Source organism: Zeus faber, assembly GCF_960531495.2.
Source record: "Zeus faber genome assembly, chromosome: 18".
In the NCBI taxonomy this organism is placed as follows: Eukaryota; Metazoa; Chordata; class Actinopteri; order Zeiformes; family Zeidae; genus Zeus; species Zeus faber.
In genome coordinates, this window is record NC_137210.1 from 9,131,711 (window position 1) to 9,149,021 (window position 17,311).

Sequence of the window (17,311 nt, forward strand, 5' to 3'; positions counted from 1 at the left end):
GCCCGCTAGATGTCCATATTACCTCGGTAATATGGAGAGGGGTCTTCAATCGTCCACTTAACATGTTTCGTATTACGTGGAGTGTTTATCTATAGATGTGTTGAATGTTTACCATTTACATCACACAGTAAACGCGTTTGTGGTCGACGCCTCTGTTTGTGGTCCACCTCAGCTTCCGAGCAGGCATTCTGGGGGGGCAGCCTAGTTTCCGGAAGAGCAACTGGTTGGAGTTTGATGGATGCGGAAGTGATAACTCCAATCGCTCGAGACGATTAAGTTTCTTTTTCTTCACTAAAGGTGTCCGGCAGTGTTTTTTAAACCGTTAAAATGCCTTTATTCGCCCCGAACCCCTTCGACCAAGATGTTGGTACGTATTGGATTCCATTGGTTCTTTCAGTTGGAAAGACCCAGTCCTGGCCAGCTAGCGGTGGGGTTAGCCTAGCTTCGCTCACTGGCGATGTCTGATCTTGATATTTTGTCAACAATGCGAGTGTGAAACTGAGAGTTACCTTCCGCCTGCTTTTGATACGATACCGTTTCTCGGTTGAAGAAGGTTTCCAAGTGTTGAAATGCGTAGTATTGTATATGCAATTGTCTGATCGTTTCTCAAATACGCATTTGGTATCGGATGAAAGCGGGTTCTCAGTTCAAATGTTTTGTTTTTTTTCCTTAGAGCTGTTTCAATTACCACATTATCGCCTGATCGCAATTATTTGAGCGGATCTTTTTGTAAAATCGGTATTCCACAATGTTATGTTTACATTAACATTTTAGGGCAATATAATAGAAATGTTAGACATGTCACAATAAATAGCTGTGAATTAGATGCATTTCCATCAGAGTGGTTATCGGTCTACCCACATGTTTAATGTTCTGATTATACAGCGTTTCTACAATAGACAATTACAAGATTTCCTTTCTGCCACTAGGATAGTTTAAAATGAAAAAAAAAAAAAAAAAAAAGTAAGTTGTAAAATGATCTCATGATCGGGACAGTCCGAGACATCATACCCTACTTGCTGTCAATAAGATGTGCGTTCTGTTGTTCTGTTAAATTCCATCTCTTTTGATTGTGCTGCCATGTTAATCTTAACAGACATTTTCTTATAGCCACTGGGTTTATCACTTTATTGAACACCGTTGTCTTTGCATAAGTAGACATGCACATGTTAGAAGTTATGGACAGGCTGTTTCCTCTTTAAATGATATAGCAAGGATGATATTGCTTTCACATTTCTTTTTTAGCCAAAAATACAACTGTAGAAGTAATGTAACTACAGTATTCAAACAATATAGTATAATATAATTTAGTATCTGATGGAAACTAATGAGGAGAAAGATGACATTGCAAGCTGACCCTATTTCTGAGAATCAAGATGTATGCTGCACATGTATGCCGATCACTCAAATATTCCGGTGAATTATTTGGCTTTTTCATTCGACCCGACCGTAGTTCTTCAGATTTTACCAATATATTAAAAACACAGCAGTCCAGATTGGCTAATTTCTGTCCCTGTTGGACACATTTCCAGAAAAAGCGACCAATGAAACCAACACAACAGATGACTGGGCTGTCATTATGGACATATGTGATCGGGTTGGAACGACACCCAACGGGTAAGCTAGGATTCTGAGCATTCTGTTCAAATAACAACAGCCTTATTTACTCACACGACACTGTCTCCTGCTCTTCCTTCCAAAAGTGAATTGGCCATGTCAAGATTTTACTTTTGAGTTGTGTGACGCAGAGGTTTAGTAGTGCTCTTTCATATTCCTCCTCTGAACTGTAGCCTATTTTTAAACTTCTATTAATATACGTCGTGCATTTGTTATTTAATAAGCAGTTGACAATGATCCAAATTTTCTTTGAAGCCTTGCATTGTATTGTATTGTAGGGCAAAAGACTGCCTCAAATCCACCATGAAAAGAGTCAACCACAAGGTGCCTCATGTCGCCATGCAGGCCCTCACGGTGAGTTCTGTTTGGTTATGCCATTATTACCCACAATGCAACAAACTTCTTTACACCGACATCTGCTATAGTCATTCCATTTAGATTAGCTGTGTAATGAACCAACAGATTCATGCACCAGCACGTGTTATTGATATGCTTGGAACTTGCCATCTTCTGTTTCCGAGTGTTTCATTATTCATCAATCGGTAAGCCATTTGCTCCTGCACTGTGTCAAGTGGGGTTTCCTTGTGCCAGTCTGTGCACTAGCTTCACACTGCTCCTCCAGGTTTTAAGAGGAATGGCATTAAGTAAAGTAAAGACCCTGTCGCATTGGGATTTAAAGATGTACAGCTGGAGCTCTCTCCAGCGAAGGAACAACGCAATGTTTGAAATCAGTCACATAGACTTCATTGCAAATAATTTACTAACAGATAACTAAAACAGCTTCACCAAGTTGTAAACACTGTCAGTACAGTGGAGAAATTCACATTGACAAAATAATTATAAAGCGACTTGCCACAACAACCAATGGCTGTGGATGTCTACCTTTTGAAGCAATGCTGTCAGTAAGCCAGGGAGGAAAAGGGAAGGGTTCATACTATCAGAAGGTAGATAAATTAGAAGGCACATGGGCACTTTACTGCAATAGGGCTGAGTCATGTTGTGGGAAAAAAATTTTTAGTCACGTACCTTCATCTCATTTTAGACCTTCCTTTTCTGTATTTCAAACAATTGCGTCACATTCGCAATTGATGGATATTCAAGCATTGTGTTAATATCTGCCCCAAAAATCTACTGGTGGAAGCAGTATGCAATGCATGACAGTCCCTTTCATAATGGCGACATGCTCTCTACAGTGTTCCTACCAGGTCCTTGAGGAGCTTGGGAATACCTTGAATATAGCCCATTTAGTGCTGAAGTGCTTGAAAAGGCCTTGAGCAAAAAAACGCAGTTATTCAAAACCTGTGATATTCCCCTGATTTTCTTATTGAAATCGTAACGTAATAAAACTTGTCTAGAAGTGCTTTCACGTGCCAGAGAAATGTGCCAGGGAAATATACTTTTTATTCAGTATGGTTGGATAAGATTATATTATATTTTATTTAACAAAGACCACATTACAATGTATTATTTTGTTTTGAGTCAAGCACTTGATAAAAAAAATAGTGCTTAAAAGTATATATTTTTTGTAGTGCCAGAATGAACCCTATCTCTTAAATTAAGGTATTTATTTAGCACGTTAAACCCTGGAGTCCCAATTAGGTGCATTGCACTGTGCCAATGAGCTACCTTTGTTCTACGGATAACAGATGGGAGAAAGTAAAGAGGTGTGAGATGATATTTTTTGTCTTACAATTTTGACTTTGCCTCTACCTTTTTCAGTTGCTGGGAGCCTGCGTGTCAAATGGAGGCAGAGTATTCCACTTAGAAATCTGCTCAAGGGAATTTGCCAGCGACGTACGCAGTGTGCTGAGCAGGGTACAGACCTCTCCAACTGTTCATGTTTTTTCCATCTTTACCTTTTTGTGAACCCCCCACCCCCCAAAAAAAAGTCTAAGATCATCTGTCCTTTTCAGAGCTACACACTTTGTTCAGGGTCCGTAAACGCACTGTCATGGCGGTTTTATGGGCCCTGGGCGTGGGTGGCCGACTGACTAATGTGCGGCTCTTTTGTGTGCTGTTCGTAGGCTCACCCAAAGGTCTGCGATAAGCTCAAGGCCCTGATGATGGAGTGGGCTGAGGACTTCCAGAAGGATCCACAGCTCAGTCTTATTAGCGCCACCATCAAGTCCCTGAAAGAGGATGGCGTGGTCTTCCCCTCAGCAGGCCCACAGGTACAGTGTGCTGGAAACATGGATGGACACCATGGGGGGAAGGGGGGTCCACACATAGACACAAACACACACACACACACACTCACTCACTCACACTCGCTCTTTCTCTCTCTTACTACTGCTTTTGGTGTTATACAAGCAAAAATAAAAATCATGGTGGGTGGACCAGACTAACCTGCCAGCACCGGCCAATTATCTAGAAGCAACTGGCAACCAGCCTGTCAGCCTGCATCTCTGCGTCCTGTGTGGACAAGCAAATCCTTTGAATTATCACCTGCTCTGTGCGTCTTTTTTCACTCTCACTTCTACTCATCCAGCCCAGTTTCAGCCTGCTAAAACCAAGCATGTTTCTGTGCCCGTGCGTGTGTGTGCACACGTACATATATTGGCTCCCGCTCCGGCAACACCACCGTGGTTTCACTGTGTGCCAACCATGTGCTGCCAATATCAGGGTCCAGACTGGGTGGGGCTCATCTGTCTGTCTGTCTGTCTGTCTGTGTTTCTCCAAGCCGGAGCTTACAATGGCATTTCCTTGTCACATATTTCCCCTAATTCCTGAACTTCTATTGTCAATGAATTGGCTGGATTCGTTTTCTGGTCAGCTCCCTGTCCTCAAACTGGATCCCTGTATGCTCCGCCGTGTTGTGTAACAACGGCTTGTGTGTCAGAAGCAGCAGCGGACTTTGCTCAGGCCTGTGCTCTCCGCAGGGATTGACCTCGATCTGTTGTTTTTTCTTTCTTTCCCGAAGCCTCTTCACAACTGTTGAATGATGGATGATCGGTCAAAGTATATACGTGGGGTCAGAGATACTTTATACATGCTAGTTAGCAAGTTAGATCGCTTTTCCTAAACACTGAGGGGCAACTAAACCAAGATATATTTCCATCTCCCTCCTCCTGTGGCATTCACTGGGTCAACTGCGTTCTCCACACGTTTTGTAGCTAAAACCCACCGGTCCGCCCTTTAAACGATGGCATGCGACTAGCGAACGCTGTAGCTCTGATACTTTGCAGTGCTGTATATGAAGCACAGGTGGCGTCACAGTCATTGGTATTGCAAGGTGATCCCCATTTAAGGTGCAAATCTTTGACTCCTTCACCTGCACATGCTGTACGTACCGACTCCCTAATCATTGGATTTCGTCCACAGGGGTCCAGCGCAAAGGTCAGCGCCCCCGTGGCAGCCAAGGCAACCGACGATGACGATCTGGCTAAAGGTGAAGGGTGGAGGCGCGGTATCGGGCTGTACTGAGAACCATATTCTCGCACTTTAATTAATCTGCTTCAACTCTCTGGATCTCCTCCTGGCCTCAAAAGATATACTTTCCTCGCTTTACCTGCTTTTTCTCTCCTCCTCGTCTCCCCTCCCCCCAGCCATCGAGCTCTCCCTGAAGGAGCAGAAGCAGCAGTCAGACACCCGGCCCCTGGCGGCGCCCTCCGACCCCGCCAACGCCAGCGGGCGGGAGGCCCGGAAGGTGCGGGCGCTTTACGACTTCGAGGCAGCCGAGGACAACGAGTTGACCTTCAAGACCGGCGAACTGATTCTGGTCCTTGATGACAGGTAGGACGGATTCTGCGGCCGTGGTGGTTTTTCAAGATTGAAGTTGATGTATGAAACGGGACATACACACACACACACACACACACACTCACATAACCATCCACAATGGAGGGATTCGATGAGCAAAACACCAAATGCATCAAATGGTGATTTGAAGTCTTATTTTCTCCGGTCTACCTTTTGAGGTGATGAGCTAAATCAGAAACTGTTTTATTATTATCATTATTTTATTTTTTTAAATTCTAACTGTTGCGCACAGTGACCCAAATTGGTGGAAAGGAGAGAACCACAGAGGACTGGGCCTCTTCCCCTCCAACTTCGTCACGACCAACCTACATGCAGAGCCGGAGATCGGTGGGTCCTTTTGAATTTGAAGGGGACCTATTATACTCCCTTTCAACAGGTTAATAAACACTGATCAGTCACAGCATTTAAACCACCTGTCTAATATTGTGTAGGCCTCCCTCGTGCAGCCAAAACAGGTCCACAGACTCCATAAGACCTCTGAAGGTGTCCTGTGGTATCTGGCACCAAGACGTTGGCAGCAGATCCTTTAAGTCCTGTAAGTTGCGAGGTGGGGCCCCCATGGATCGGGCTTGTGGTTCCAGCACATCCCACAGATGCTCCATCGGATTCAGATCTGGGAAATTTGGAGACCCAGTCAACACCTTCAACTCTTTGTCATGTTCCTCAAACCATTCCTGAACAATTTTTGCAGTGTGGCAGGGAGCATTATCCTACTGAAAGATGTCACCACCATCAGGCAATAACGTTGCCATGAAGGGGTGTACTTGATCTGCAGCAAAGTTTAGGTTGGTGGTACGTGTCAAAGTAACATCCACATGAACGCCAGGACCCAAGGTTTCCCAGCAGAACATTGCCCAAAGCATCACACTGCCCCCGCCGACTTGCCTTCTTCCCATAGTGCGTCCTGGTGCCATCTCTTCCCCAGGTGAATGACGCATGCGTACACGGTCATCCACATGATGTAAAAGAAAACGTTATTCATCAGACCACACCACCTTCTTCCATTGCTTCATGGTCCAGTTCCGACACTCACATGCCCATTGTAGGCACTTTCAGCGGTGGACAGGGGTCAGCATGGACACTCTGACAGGTTTGCAGCTACGCAGCTCCATACCCAGCAAGCTGTGATGCACTGTCTGTTCTGACACCTTTCTATCATAGCAGCATTAACTTTTTCAGCAATGTGTGCCACAGTAGCTCTTCTGTGGGATCGGACCAGCACGGCTAGACTTCACTCCTTCACACACGTGCATCAATGAGCCTTGGGCGCTCATGACCCTGTCACCGGTTCACCAGTTGTCCTTCCTTGAACCACTTTTGGTAGGTACTAACCACTGCATACGGGAGACACTGCTCCAGACCTGCCATTTTGGAGATGCTGAGATCTGAGCCACTTTGACAAGGACCAAATAGTGATGGCTAGACAACTGGGTCAGGTTGTCTAGCCATCACTATTTGGCCCTTGTCAAAGTGGCTCAGATCCTTACGTTTGCCCATTTTTCCTGCTTCCAACACATCAGCTTCAAGAACTGACTGTTCACTTGCTGCCTAATGTATCCCACCCCTTGACAGGTGCCATTGGAACAAGATGATCAATGTTATTCACTAAACTTGTCAGTGGTTTTAATGTTGTAACTGATTGGTGTAGGTCTCTGAAGTCCCCAAAACATGTCTTTGAAGTTTTTTGCTAAAAAAAACAAACCACTCAGATTATGCATTCTAACATGCCTCAAAACCCCTCCTGTTCCTGACGCTCAGTTTGAGTGTTTGTGTCGCTTTAAATTAATATGAGCTGCTGCTGTCCATGCCCACTCTGGAACTGTTTGCCCCAGTTCTGTGAGCCCGTTGTATGAAGTACATAACTTTCCCTTTTTTCACCTTTGCAGTCCACCAAAATCTGTTTCTGAAAAAATTTGAAACAAGAACTTATCTTCTTCACTCATATTAGATCTACAAGGTGTAATTTAGGTTCTGACTTTCATTGGCTGTGCTTCAAGCTTGTGGGGGACACAGCACAGGGCTTTTTAATATTAAATACAGGAAACGTCGGAAAATTATTAAAATTAATCTCCAATAAAAACACTGTTTTTATTGGTTTTGTTTTGAGAAACACACATATCCTACAGCCAACATACCGCATATATTTACTTATGTATTTAAATTTTTTTTAGAAAGAAACACAGCATAATTATTTTTTAAATACTGACATTTCCCTCTTCTGCAGTTTTGTCACGGACAGCTAGTATTAATTTCTCTTTCTTTTACAAGATTTGTGCTGGTCTGTGAAGCCAACAGAGCAGTTCACGGCGGCAATTGCTATTTCTCCAGCAGTGGGTGGAGATACCGATATGGGGGGCGGTTCTCATTCGACTGTCTCCATGTGACATAGGAACGAAACACAAATCTGAACGGCTTGTTGAATCACGTCTTATGAAATAGGCAGCTCACAAAATAACTGACTGGGTTGTCTTATTTCACAGTTTGTGTCTTAGTAGGCCCATCAGAGACCCAAATGTATGTGCACAAGCGCTGATAAAGTGCTTGTGCACATACATTTGCACAATGTGCAATAATAGGTCCCCTTTAAGAACGAATATAGCTCTGAGCGAGCATGCCAAGTTCGGCGTGTTCTTTTTTTTTTTTTTTTTTTTTTGGCCCCAAAGACTCAAACTAGGGCAAATTAGTTTCGGAGCTTCTGATCTAAGCCCCCTCCTCCCTCCACCACAGTGGCGTACGTGGAGAAGGTGGCCGCACCCGAGGACACCGGCCCTGAAACCAAAGTGGAATCCGAGCCCATCTTCATTGATGAGGTACAAATGTCGGAAATGGTGTCATGGAAATGGGTGAAATATATGCAATTTGCGATTGATGATGAGGGGGCGGTTTCAATCGTCGATCAGAAGCAAATAAACCTGTCTTCTGGAGCTCGGTCTACCCATTTACGATTACATCTCACCTCTTCCTCTCTTCATAATCTTCCTCTTCCACACACCCCCTCCTCCCCTCCCTCATCCTCCTCCTATATATCCCTTCGTCCGTACGTCCAGGAGAAGATGGACAAAACGCTTGCGCTGCTTCAGAACACAGACCCCGCCGACACGTCTCCCGACAGCCCCGAGCTGGTCTACCTGGAGGGTAGGAACCTCGCTGTGGACTTTGGTGCAGTTACTTAGAGCAACATCGAGCGATACGTTTGTTTTTGTTTTTTTCCCCTCTCTGTATTCCTTTGTCTGTGTCCACCTTCACCAGGTGCATGCGAGCAGATGAACCCCCTGATCGATGAGAAGCTACAAGAGATTGACAGGTAAACTATATATTAAAAATATACATTAATATATGTATATTTTATATATTATGTGTATATAATAACAAAATATATGTCTTTGTTTTTAACAGGAAACATTCCGAGATGTCCGAGTTGAATGTCAAGGTGCTGGAGGCCCTGGAGCTGTACAACAAGCTGATGAATGAGACTCCATTCTACTCCACCTACTCTAAGATGCAGGCCCAGGCCCACTACGCACCCCCGGCCTCAGCTCTGGCCCTGCAGGTCAGAGGCAGAAATCTTTATTTGAACCTTTTGTGTGTTTGTATTTTTTCACTTCAGTATCGGTTTGAGTATATTGAAACAAGGTAGTCAATCCATGGTTCTTACTAGGTCATTACCAGAATCACTTTTACCACATAGGTTATACCAGCTAAATGTACATTTAATCCAGCATGGTTGGACGTGTGTGTGTGTGTGTGTGTGTGTGTGTGTGTGTGTGTGTGTGTGTGTGTGTGTGTGTGTGTGTGTGTGTGTGTGTGTGTGTGTGTGTGTGTAAAGGTATAAAAAATAAATGTTTTTATAGTAGTTGGTCTGCCACAAATAACACGTAATAGTGTAATGCTCTGTGGGTGGTGGGTGGGGGGGTTCAAATTTGTTGGTGGGCTTTTATAATTTGCATTCAATTTGGTTCATCTGATTGGAGTGGAGATTCAAATTCAAAATTAAAATATGAACTTTTGTTAATATTGACAGTGACAGTGGGTGCGCTCCTTTCCAGCCAGGGCACCTCCCGGCGAGGGAGGAGCATAAGCTATCTCTTACATAGAGGAGAAACATTTGCCAGTGGCAGGAAACGGCAACTTAAACAACACCACACAAAACTGTAAAACTTGACAAAAAAAAAAAAATAGCGAGACTCTGTTCCCTTCATTCCTATAAAAGAGCCATTCAAAAGAACCGGATCGTTTGTGAATGACCCAACACTAGTGAGAGTGTCTGAAGAGTAGTAATAAAATAAAAAAAGGGACACGGCCATCCCAGGGGTTATTTACCAACTGGACACCTTGATTGATCGCACTCTTTCCCAAACCATTTCTCTGTAGTTTTATCTTGTATTTCTATTGAAAAGGCTGCGTAGCTGCACACAGTTGGAAAAAAAAAAAAAGAATAAATAGACACCTCGTGCAAAAATAAGAGAAATGCGGCGCAGCTCCCGCACGGCTGACGTGGCCGGTGGAGCTCCAACAGGAGCTCCAACAGTGGATTCAATAGGAAGCGTGCACTTTCGGTACTTGAAAGTCCTTGAATTTCATTTTGTAGTGCCAGAATGAAGCCTGTCAATCAAGGTAGGTGTTATTCCACTGTCATGGCAGCTTCAGTTGACTTAAAACAAGATTCAATACAGAACAGAAACACAGAACTCTAAGAGCAGATCACAGGTCGTCTTCTTTGGTCGTCTCTTGCGGAGGTTTGTTTTTGTTTTGTTACCCAGCGGCCCCGCCCGTGTCGGAGACATTTGGAATCCTCTGGGTTTCTTGGTGGACTATCGAGGACGAGCTGAGGAGAACATCATTCATTTCTCAAACGTAAAGTGACAGCCCTCCTGGGGCTGAGGTAGTTCTGAACTGTTGTCCCCACCCCCGGCGGAGTCGTGGTTGCTGGGATTTTGTTGGCAGGGCTGTTTTTTCGCCACCATGATTGATGTCGTTGTGTCTCTCTCCCCAGAGATTGAGACAAGCAGCCACCTCACTGGCCAGGCGTCCACGGCTCCGCTGCCCCGTTTAATTTGCAGTTCACGCTGCTTTTTCGCGGCGTTGCAAAATGTGCGCTATCGGAGAAACCACACACCTCCATTGTTCTTGCACCTGCAGTGACAGGGATTTATTGTTATTTATTTATTTATTTATTTATTTATTTTGCGCGCGCGCACACACACGTTTACTTTGAAGTGCAGGGAATGATATACCATTTCTTTATTCCGCTATTGCTCTTGTGTGCAGTACTGTTTTCTCCTGAATAGCATTTTAAAGGGGACCTTTTGTGCTTTTCTGTCTTGTTTTCTTTCATCTATTTAATGTTACGATGTGCGATGTTAATATTAGACGTGGCCAAAGTGTCAAATAATGCGGTAAACCAACAAGTCAGAATAAATAAACGCTCAGGCTTCCAACCGCTCTGAACGCTGCGTTTTTAAAGGGTTTTTTTTCTACTCTCGGCACAAGCTGACATTAACTTGTGATAGGTTTCTTTATATGGCCAACAAACAAAACCAATAAAAATGTTGTGTTTTTATTGTAAATGCATTTGTGTAGTTTCTTTATATATTTTATTTTCGGACTTTTACATGAAACAAAAAATCCCTGCGTCCGAGAGTTCCAGTGCGCCGTGGTGCGTCGCTTGTGTCTCCCACAATCTTGGAGCACAGCAAACGAAGGTTGGAACTAACTTTTAAACTAGGCCATGGAGTTCTAACCGGTGGAGATTCATCCACTGGATGGATTATTTCTCGTCCCAAATTTGTTCAGAAACAGATTTTGGTGGACTGATGAGGTGAAATCCGTGAAAGTTACGGAGTAAATACAACGAAACCCGGAAGCCAAGCTCAAACCCCTTTGGCTCACAGAACTCGGGGCCCGGGGATGCTGGCTCCTCCCACCAAAATCAGCCCATTTTGGAACAAGAGGGTCATAGAGACATGTTAGAATGGCTAGAGTGCATAATGAGTGGTATTTTCAGAAACAAACTTTAGACATGTTTTGCGGACCTCAGAGACCTATATTACCTTGTGTAAAAAAAAAAAATTAAAAAAAGGCGCATAATAGGTCCCTTTTTAACCTCAACCAACCAAGATTTTGGCTAAATTTGCTAGGAAACATGCTGTTTTGTGTGAAGAAACTGAGACACTGTCTTTCCCCACAGTCTGGAATTTTGTTATTTCTACATTTTTCTAAACCGGTTAAACAAAAGACTCCCACCAAGGTTTTAATTCTTCTTCACTATTTGCTTTGAGTTACTGTGTTTTGGGAAAAACTTGTTCCCTCTCTTTGGATGTTGGTACAGCAGCAAGGAGGAGCTGTGGGGCAGGGGGGACGTTTGATTGGATTTGAACATGAATAACATGATGTCATACTTTGTGACATGTAGAAACCGAATTTCGCAAAATGCCGCTTAGAATTGTCACGTCAAATTAGCCGTCTCATCCATGTCTTCCTCTTTAGGGCTACCCGGGCCAGCCTGGAGGTCCCTACCTGCCCCCGGGGCTGCCCCATGTGCCCCCAGCCCAGACCTACAGCATGCCCAGCGACCAGCCCACCCCCCTTCACTCCCTGCCCCCCAACATGCCCGCCCCGCCCAACAACCAACCTTATATGAGGTAGGAAACCATTCTTACTCATCAGGTTGGGTCTCATCGGGTTCCAGCTTGTTTTTTACCTCATGGGGTTGCTTTAAATTGTGTTTCCTGCTCTGCCCTAAACTGCACTGCTACCCATTCCTTCATTTTTTGTCTCGTCCTCCACAGCAGTGCTATGAATAATGCGTACATGACTCAAGCTGCCGGTGCCCCCTACCCGCCCCAGCTGGGCGTCTCCATGGACATGTCAGCCTATCAGACGGCCAACGCCAACATGGCTCCCGTCTCCCATCCCATGGCGCCCCCGCCTCACCAGACTCCGCAGCAGCAGCAGCAGCAGCAGCAGCAGCAGGCGGCATACTACCAGCAGCCTCTGCTGTGAACCCCTGGACTACACTGGACCTGACGCAAACACATACTTCAGATATTTCAATTAGTTTGGCCTTCCTCAAAGGTGGGGTGGGGTGGGGTCGGATGGGGGGGCTGTTTATTTTTCTTTGGTCCCCCTCCGTCATCGTGTGCGCCCGACACGCCGAACCGAGCGTTTCCTGAGCAAGTTGACCTGGCCGAGGCGTCTGGTTCCACGCGGGTCCACTCTGCAGCCCCAAAAACTCTAAACTGTCCTTATGCATATCCTTGTCAGTGAGACAGTGAGCTCTCGGTCCTTCCTCTCTGAGAACGACAGCGACGGACGCCATCACGGCACCTCTGCGTTGCGGGACCTTTCCACCGGCGGAGCAACACACACTTAAAGAGGCGACTATCAGAGCCTGATTCTGAGACTAAAGAAACGTTGATCCAAAGTACGGCACTGTGCTTCCCCCGCAGTTCTCCTCCTCCTCTTCCTCCTCCTCCTCCTCCTCCTCCATCTTCAAATACGGAACGAAAGGGGTGACTGTCCTGTGATTGTGTTGTTTGTTTTAAATGACCGTCTTTATTTTTAAATGTTGATTCCTTTTTTGAAATCCATCTCGCAAGCCAAGTGATCTGGGGTGGGCATCAACCAGATGAGCTATTTCACTGTCCTCTGGAAAGAAATTTGATTTTTCTTTCTTTTTTCTTTTCTCCCTTTAACTCCTCATCTGCCTGTGGGTACATTGGTTTCAAAAATGTTGTATTGGTGTTCGTTGCCTTATTTTATTTTTTTCCATTACCTTGGTTTAAGAGAGCCCCATTCCAGATGGTGTGGAAGCCACATTCTCTCCACCATCAGCCACGTCGCTCGCTGTTCTAAACATACATGTTTATTACTGGAGATACTGTTTATTCAGAATCATAGGTTTTCCACAGGAGTTTCATTATTTCATTGTCCACTGTCTTAGTCCACGGTCTTTTGGGTGTTTAAGAGTTAATTTATGTGTGTTTTCTATATCTGTGTGTGCGTGTGCTCATATAGCTTCTTACCCTGTTCAAGTTACTTTTTTTCCCCTTTTACTTTAACGCAAGGCCCACGGCTTGAATCGTCATATTTAGGGCGTAGATTGAAAGGGAGGGGGGGAGACTTCATCTTTGGGACAGAGCCAGGCTTCATTTTCCACACCACCTTGGTAATTTACTCCCCTTTCTTTTATCGTGACAGACTGATGGCTTGGCTGAGTGTCACCATCGCAGAATGTCGGGTAGTCCCTTCCAGTATAACCCGGGTGTTTATGAAGTTGTGTTTTCAGATTGTGTAATTTAAGATTTTATCCAAGCGATTGCCACGCTCATCATCGACACCTTTTCATAGTCACAGTTGTAAATGACACCACCTGTACTTAAATTTGTATATTAATTGGTACATAATAGCCATTACTTCCATGCTTGGAGAATGTATAAATAACTATTCTCATCCGTTTCCTTTTTTAATATCCAGGCAAAATCTCATTACTTTTTTTTTTTTTTTTTTACAATTTCAGAATACTAACTTTAATATGAATGGTTGCTAGAGATCCTAAAATTCAAACGTCTCTACAATCTGTTTTCTATCGCTTGATAAGGATGTGATTCTAGTAATAACTGTCTACATTTTTTTTCTTTCCTTGCCTGATGTTAAAAGCATATTGTATATTAGATGTAAGATATCTGGTTTTGTCAGCATCAGCATTGCACCTTAATTTTGTACAACATTTATGTACCACTGGATGCCTTGTTTTCTTTAGAAATCAAAATATGACAAGAAAAAGCAACTTTTGAAGATGACTTCTGTATTAGATGCTGCTGTATCTAGAGTTCTATATATTTAAAATATTCCAGGGAAAATTCCTGTATCCATCATTTTAAAATTTGTAATGCAGAAAACTACGATATTGTTTGAAATATAAAAAAAACCCTGTCTAAATAGTCTTGGGATCTCGCTTTTTTTAATCCACATTTGGAGTCTTCTACAGTAATTACTGTTATATAATTACTAGAGGCAGATGGTTAAGGAAGACTGAAGATTAAAGACATTGGCCTAGTTAGAATTTGGTTTGTATTTGTGCATATGCTGCGCGTGGTCAATGTGATCATGTGCATGAATTTGCTCATAGTATTGTTGTAACAGTATTTGCAACGTTCTGTTAAAATAACAATTATCATTTGATATTTTCACAAAAGAGTTTATTGGCTCTAATAAAGTAGATCCTTATGCCTAGAGGGAACTCAAGCTGGTAAAGCCAAATCTGAGGAAAGGAAACATAGAAAATGTTATGGGCGACAAAAGCATACAGCAACGTTGCCTTTTTTCGGCAGTGGTTCTCAATTTGGGGTCTAGGGTCCTCAAGGAGTCCTTCAAGAGGTTTCAGGGGGTCCCCAGTGGCTACTATGGCCTAATGTGTGTCCAATGTAGGGTCCTTGATACAGTATGCAAAAGGGTTGAGAACCACTGCTCAAGGTCAGTGGTTCTCATTTTTTAGTAGCGAACCCTCTCTAAGATCTTCGATTACGCTGAGTACCCCCTTCACTGGCAATAGTAGGGAGAAAAATAAAATCAACAAATTATGTACTGCATGTGCGTCATGTGTTTTTAAAACTACATGTAACCAATACATTTTGCAATGCCCCTATTAGAGAAACACTACTCTAGAGGATTTTATTGGTTGGCTTGGACGCGAAGAAGAGTTGCCACTGATGCAACCAAACAATAAGCATCTAGCACAGAGTGCTGAACGATGGGCGAGTTGCCTTGTTCGTTGACTTTTAAGCACCACCACAGGGGGTAGGTTTAAGTGCTCGCGGAATGTCACCCGTTATCGATTCACTCAAAACACCCTGCATGTTAAGCAGGGGAAACCTGAGCAATATAACCTTCAGTATCTTCTGAGGGGGGCTTCTCACCTGGCCCTGCTCCTCTCTCCCACGGGGAGGCTGCCCGCCGTGCACGACCGGCTCTCTGCAGAATGTCTGACCGTCGTTACCCAGGTGACGCGCCAATGATTTATTCATTCAGCCTGGCCTTTTGATGGTTCCCCATCTTGACTCTTTTAGCAGCTTTATAACGTTGTGATAACGGGAATACTGTTGGGCCTATTGTATCTGTTATATAAAGACATAATATACAACATTTAAGACAACCAAAACAAACTGAAAAACGTTTTCGACAGCAGGACCTTGGCACATAACATAGGTTTTAGTGTGTTTTATTTATTCTTTTTACATGTTTTAAATTACACTTTGCTATCACATTTTCTTTAAAACAACTTTGTTTCCAACTGCTGCCTAATGTTAGCTACAGCAGGAAGCAGCACAACTTTTCAACTTTCTTTTCCTCAGTTTAACATATAAAGAGTCTGAGTATATTGTGAACTTCCTGTTTTTGAAAAGGGGATTTAACAGGGTGTTTTTAAGTCTTAAATCTAAAGGGTGAATTATAGGGGAGATTGGGGGGGTCTGATCCCTCTAATACTTGGACTAAGACTTGGACCGCCCCAAAAGAGGTAAAAACGGCTGGTCGGGGGGGTCGGACCATTTATGTATCCTTTTTACCCATAATTTCAAATATTACAATATATTTCCCATATTCATGCCTGGAAGAATCTTGTCATATGATTTCAGACACCCCTAAAGTGAACGGTTATAAAAGAAGGGAACCAATACTTTAAAGGGATCCTGAACAATCAAAAGGGGGTTGGCTATAATATTGGTCACATATATTATTAATTAAAATAATGATTTTATTCTTAAATAATAATTAATATAATTTTTTATATTCATAGTTAAGTCAACTTTATTTACGCAGCCTTTAATCACAACACAGTCTCGAAGGGCTTCATAAACCCACAGTTCACACTGAAATGAGCTGCATCCCCTAAGCTGCATCTCCCAGAAACCCTATGGGGAAAAAATGCACAAACCTTGAGAAGGGGCCACAGAAGGAGGAACCCCCCTTCCAGCATGACCAGGCTGCAGTGGATGCCGAGTGGGGAGCGTTAATAATATAATATGACAAATCAGAGGTGATTGTATTTCTATACCATGCAACGTTAAAGCTAGACTTCCTCATCAGGTCCCATCCAGGTCGGTCTGAGCAGCCTGTTTTCAATATGCAGTTGAAAAGAGGGAGTGGGGTACAATATAACGCCAATTTTATTTTTGCTGAGTTACTTTGGGTAATAATGCAGTTATCAAAGTTCAGAGTGGTACCTTTGAACCGGCGCCTGTGTCTGGCAGGACTAATAACCAGCATGTCAACAATGAAAGCTGAAGTGATATTTGCGTCTGATATCTCCGAGTTACAACTTATAGATACTAAACAATATAGGACCAAGCACCAAACCCTGCAGGACATTACAATTCTCAGAGGTCACATTGCCATGAAGTACACGCTGTGTCCTCTCGGAAAGATAAGATTGAAAACAGGAATGTGCCAAACATCTACTGCCAATACACGTGTCGAGGCGATCTATCAGTAGGTTATGATCAACAGCATCAAAGGCAGCGCTGAAGTTGAGCAATAGTACGACTGAGGAGGTGTCGGCGTCCATTGCTAATTAAAGATCATTGACCACTTTTGTGAGGGCCGTCTCAGTGCAGTGAAGTGCTCTGAATCTGGACTCAAATAATTCAAATAGATCACGGGAGGACATGCGATTAGTAATCTGTTGTGCTACGATTTTTTTCCAAGAACTTTGGAAATGGAGGGTAGATTTGAGACTGGCCTATAGTTGCCAAGACTCTCAGGGTTGAGGTTGGGTTTTTTTAAGCGAGGGTCATAATCATGGCTGACCTAAAAGCCAAAGGTACAGTGCCCGAGGAGAGAGACGAGTTCATAATATTAAGAATAGAGGGTCCCAAAATGGGAAACAGATCTTGAACGAGTTTTCCAGGGAATGCTTGTGGTAAGCATGTTGTCTGTT

General features: G+C 43.6%; 1 protein-coding gene across 2 annotated transcripts; it reads left to right on the forward strand.

Annotated features, from left to right (window-relative positions):
• The first annotated feature begins 207 nt into the window (after positions 1 to 207).
• Positions 208 to 12,440, forward strand: stam2 (signal transducing adaptor molecule (SH3 domain and ITAM motif) 2). Of its 2 annotated transcripts, XM_080019702.1 has the most exons (14): positions 208 to 367; positions 1,533 to 1,617; positions 1,896 to 1,971; positions 3,337 to 3,432; positions 3,642 to 3,788; positions 4,939 to 5,005; positions 5,163 to 5,349; positions 5,609 to 5,703; positions 8,104 to 8,186; positions 8,424 to 8,511; positions 8,626 to 8,680; positions 8,773 to 8,926; positions 11,863 to 12,017; positions 12,165 to 12,440. In XM_080019702.1, exons 1-14 carry the CDS (start codon positions 328 to 330, stop codon positions 12,376 to 12,378), a joined length of 1,542 nt encoding a protein of 513 aa, XP_079875828.1. In that variant the 5' UTR covers positions 208 to 327; the 3' UTR covers positions 12,379 to 12,440. The 2 variants fall into 2 exon arrangements, with proteins under 2 accessions (XP_079875828.1, XP_079875829.1); XM_080019703.1 differs by lacking the exon at positions 1,533 to 1,617 and having other exon boundaries at positions 230 to 367.
• Positions 12,441 to 17,311: the final 4,871 nt, after the last annotated feature.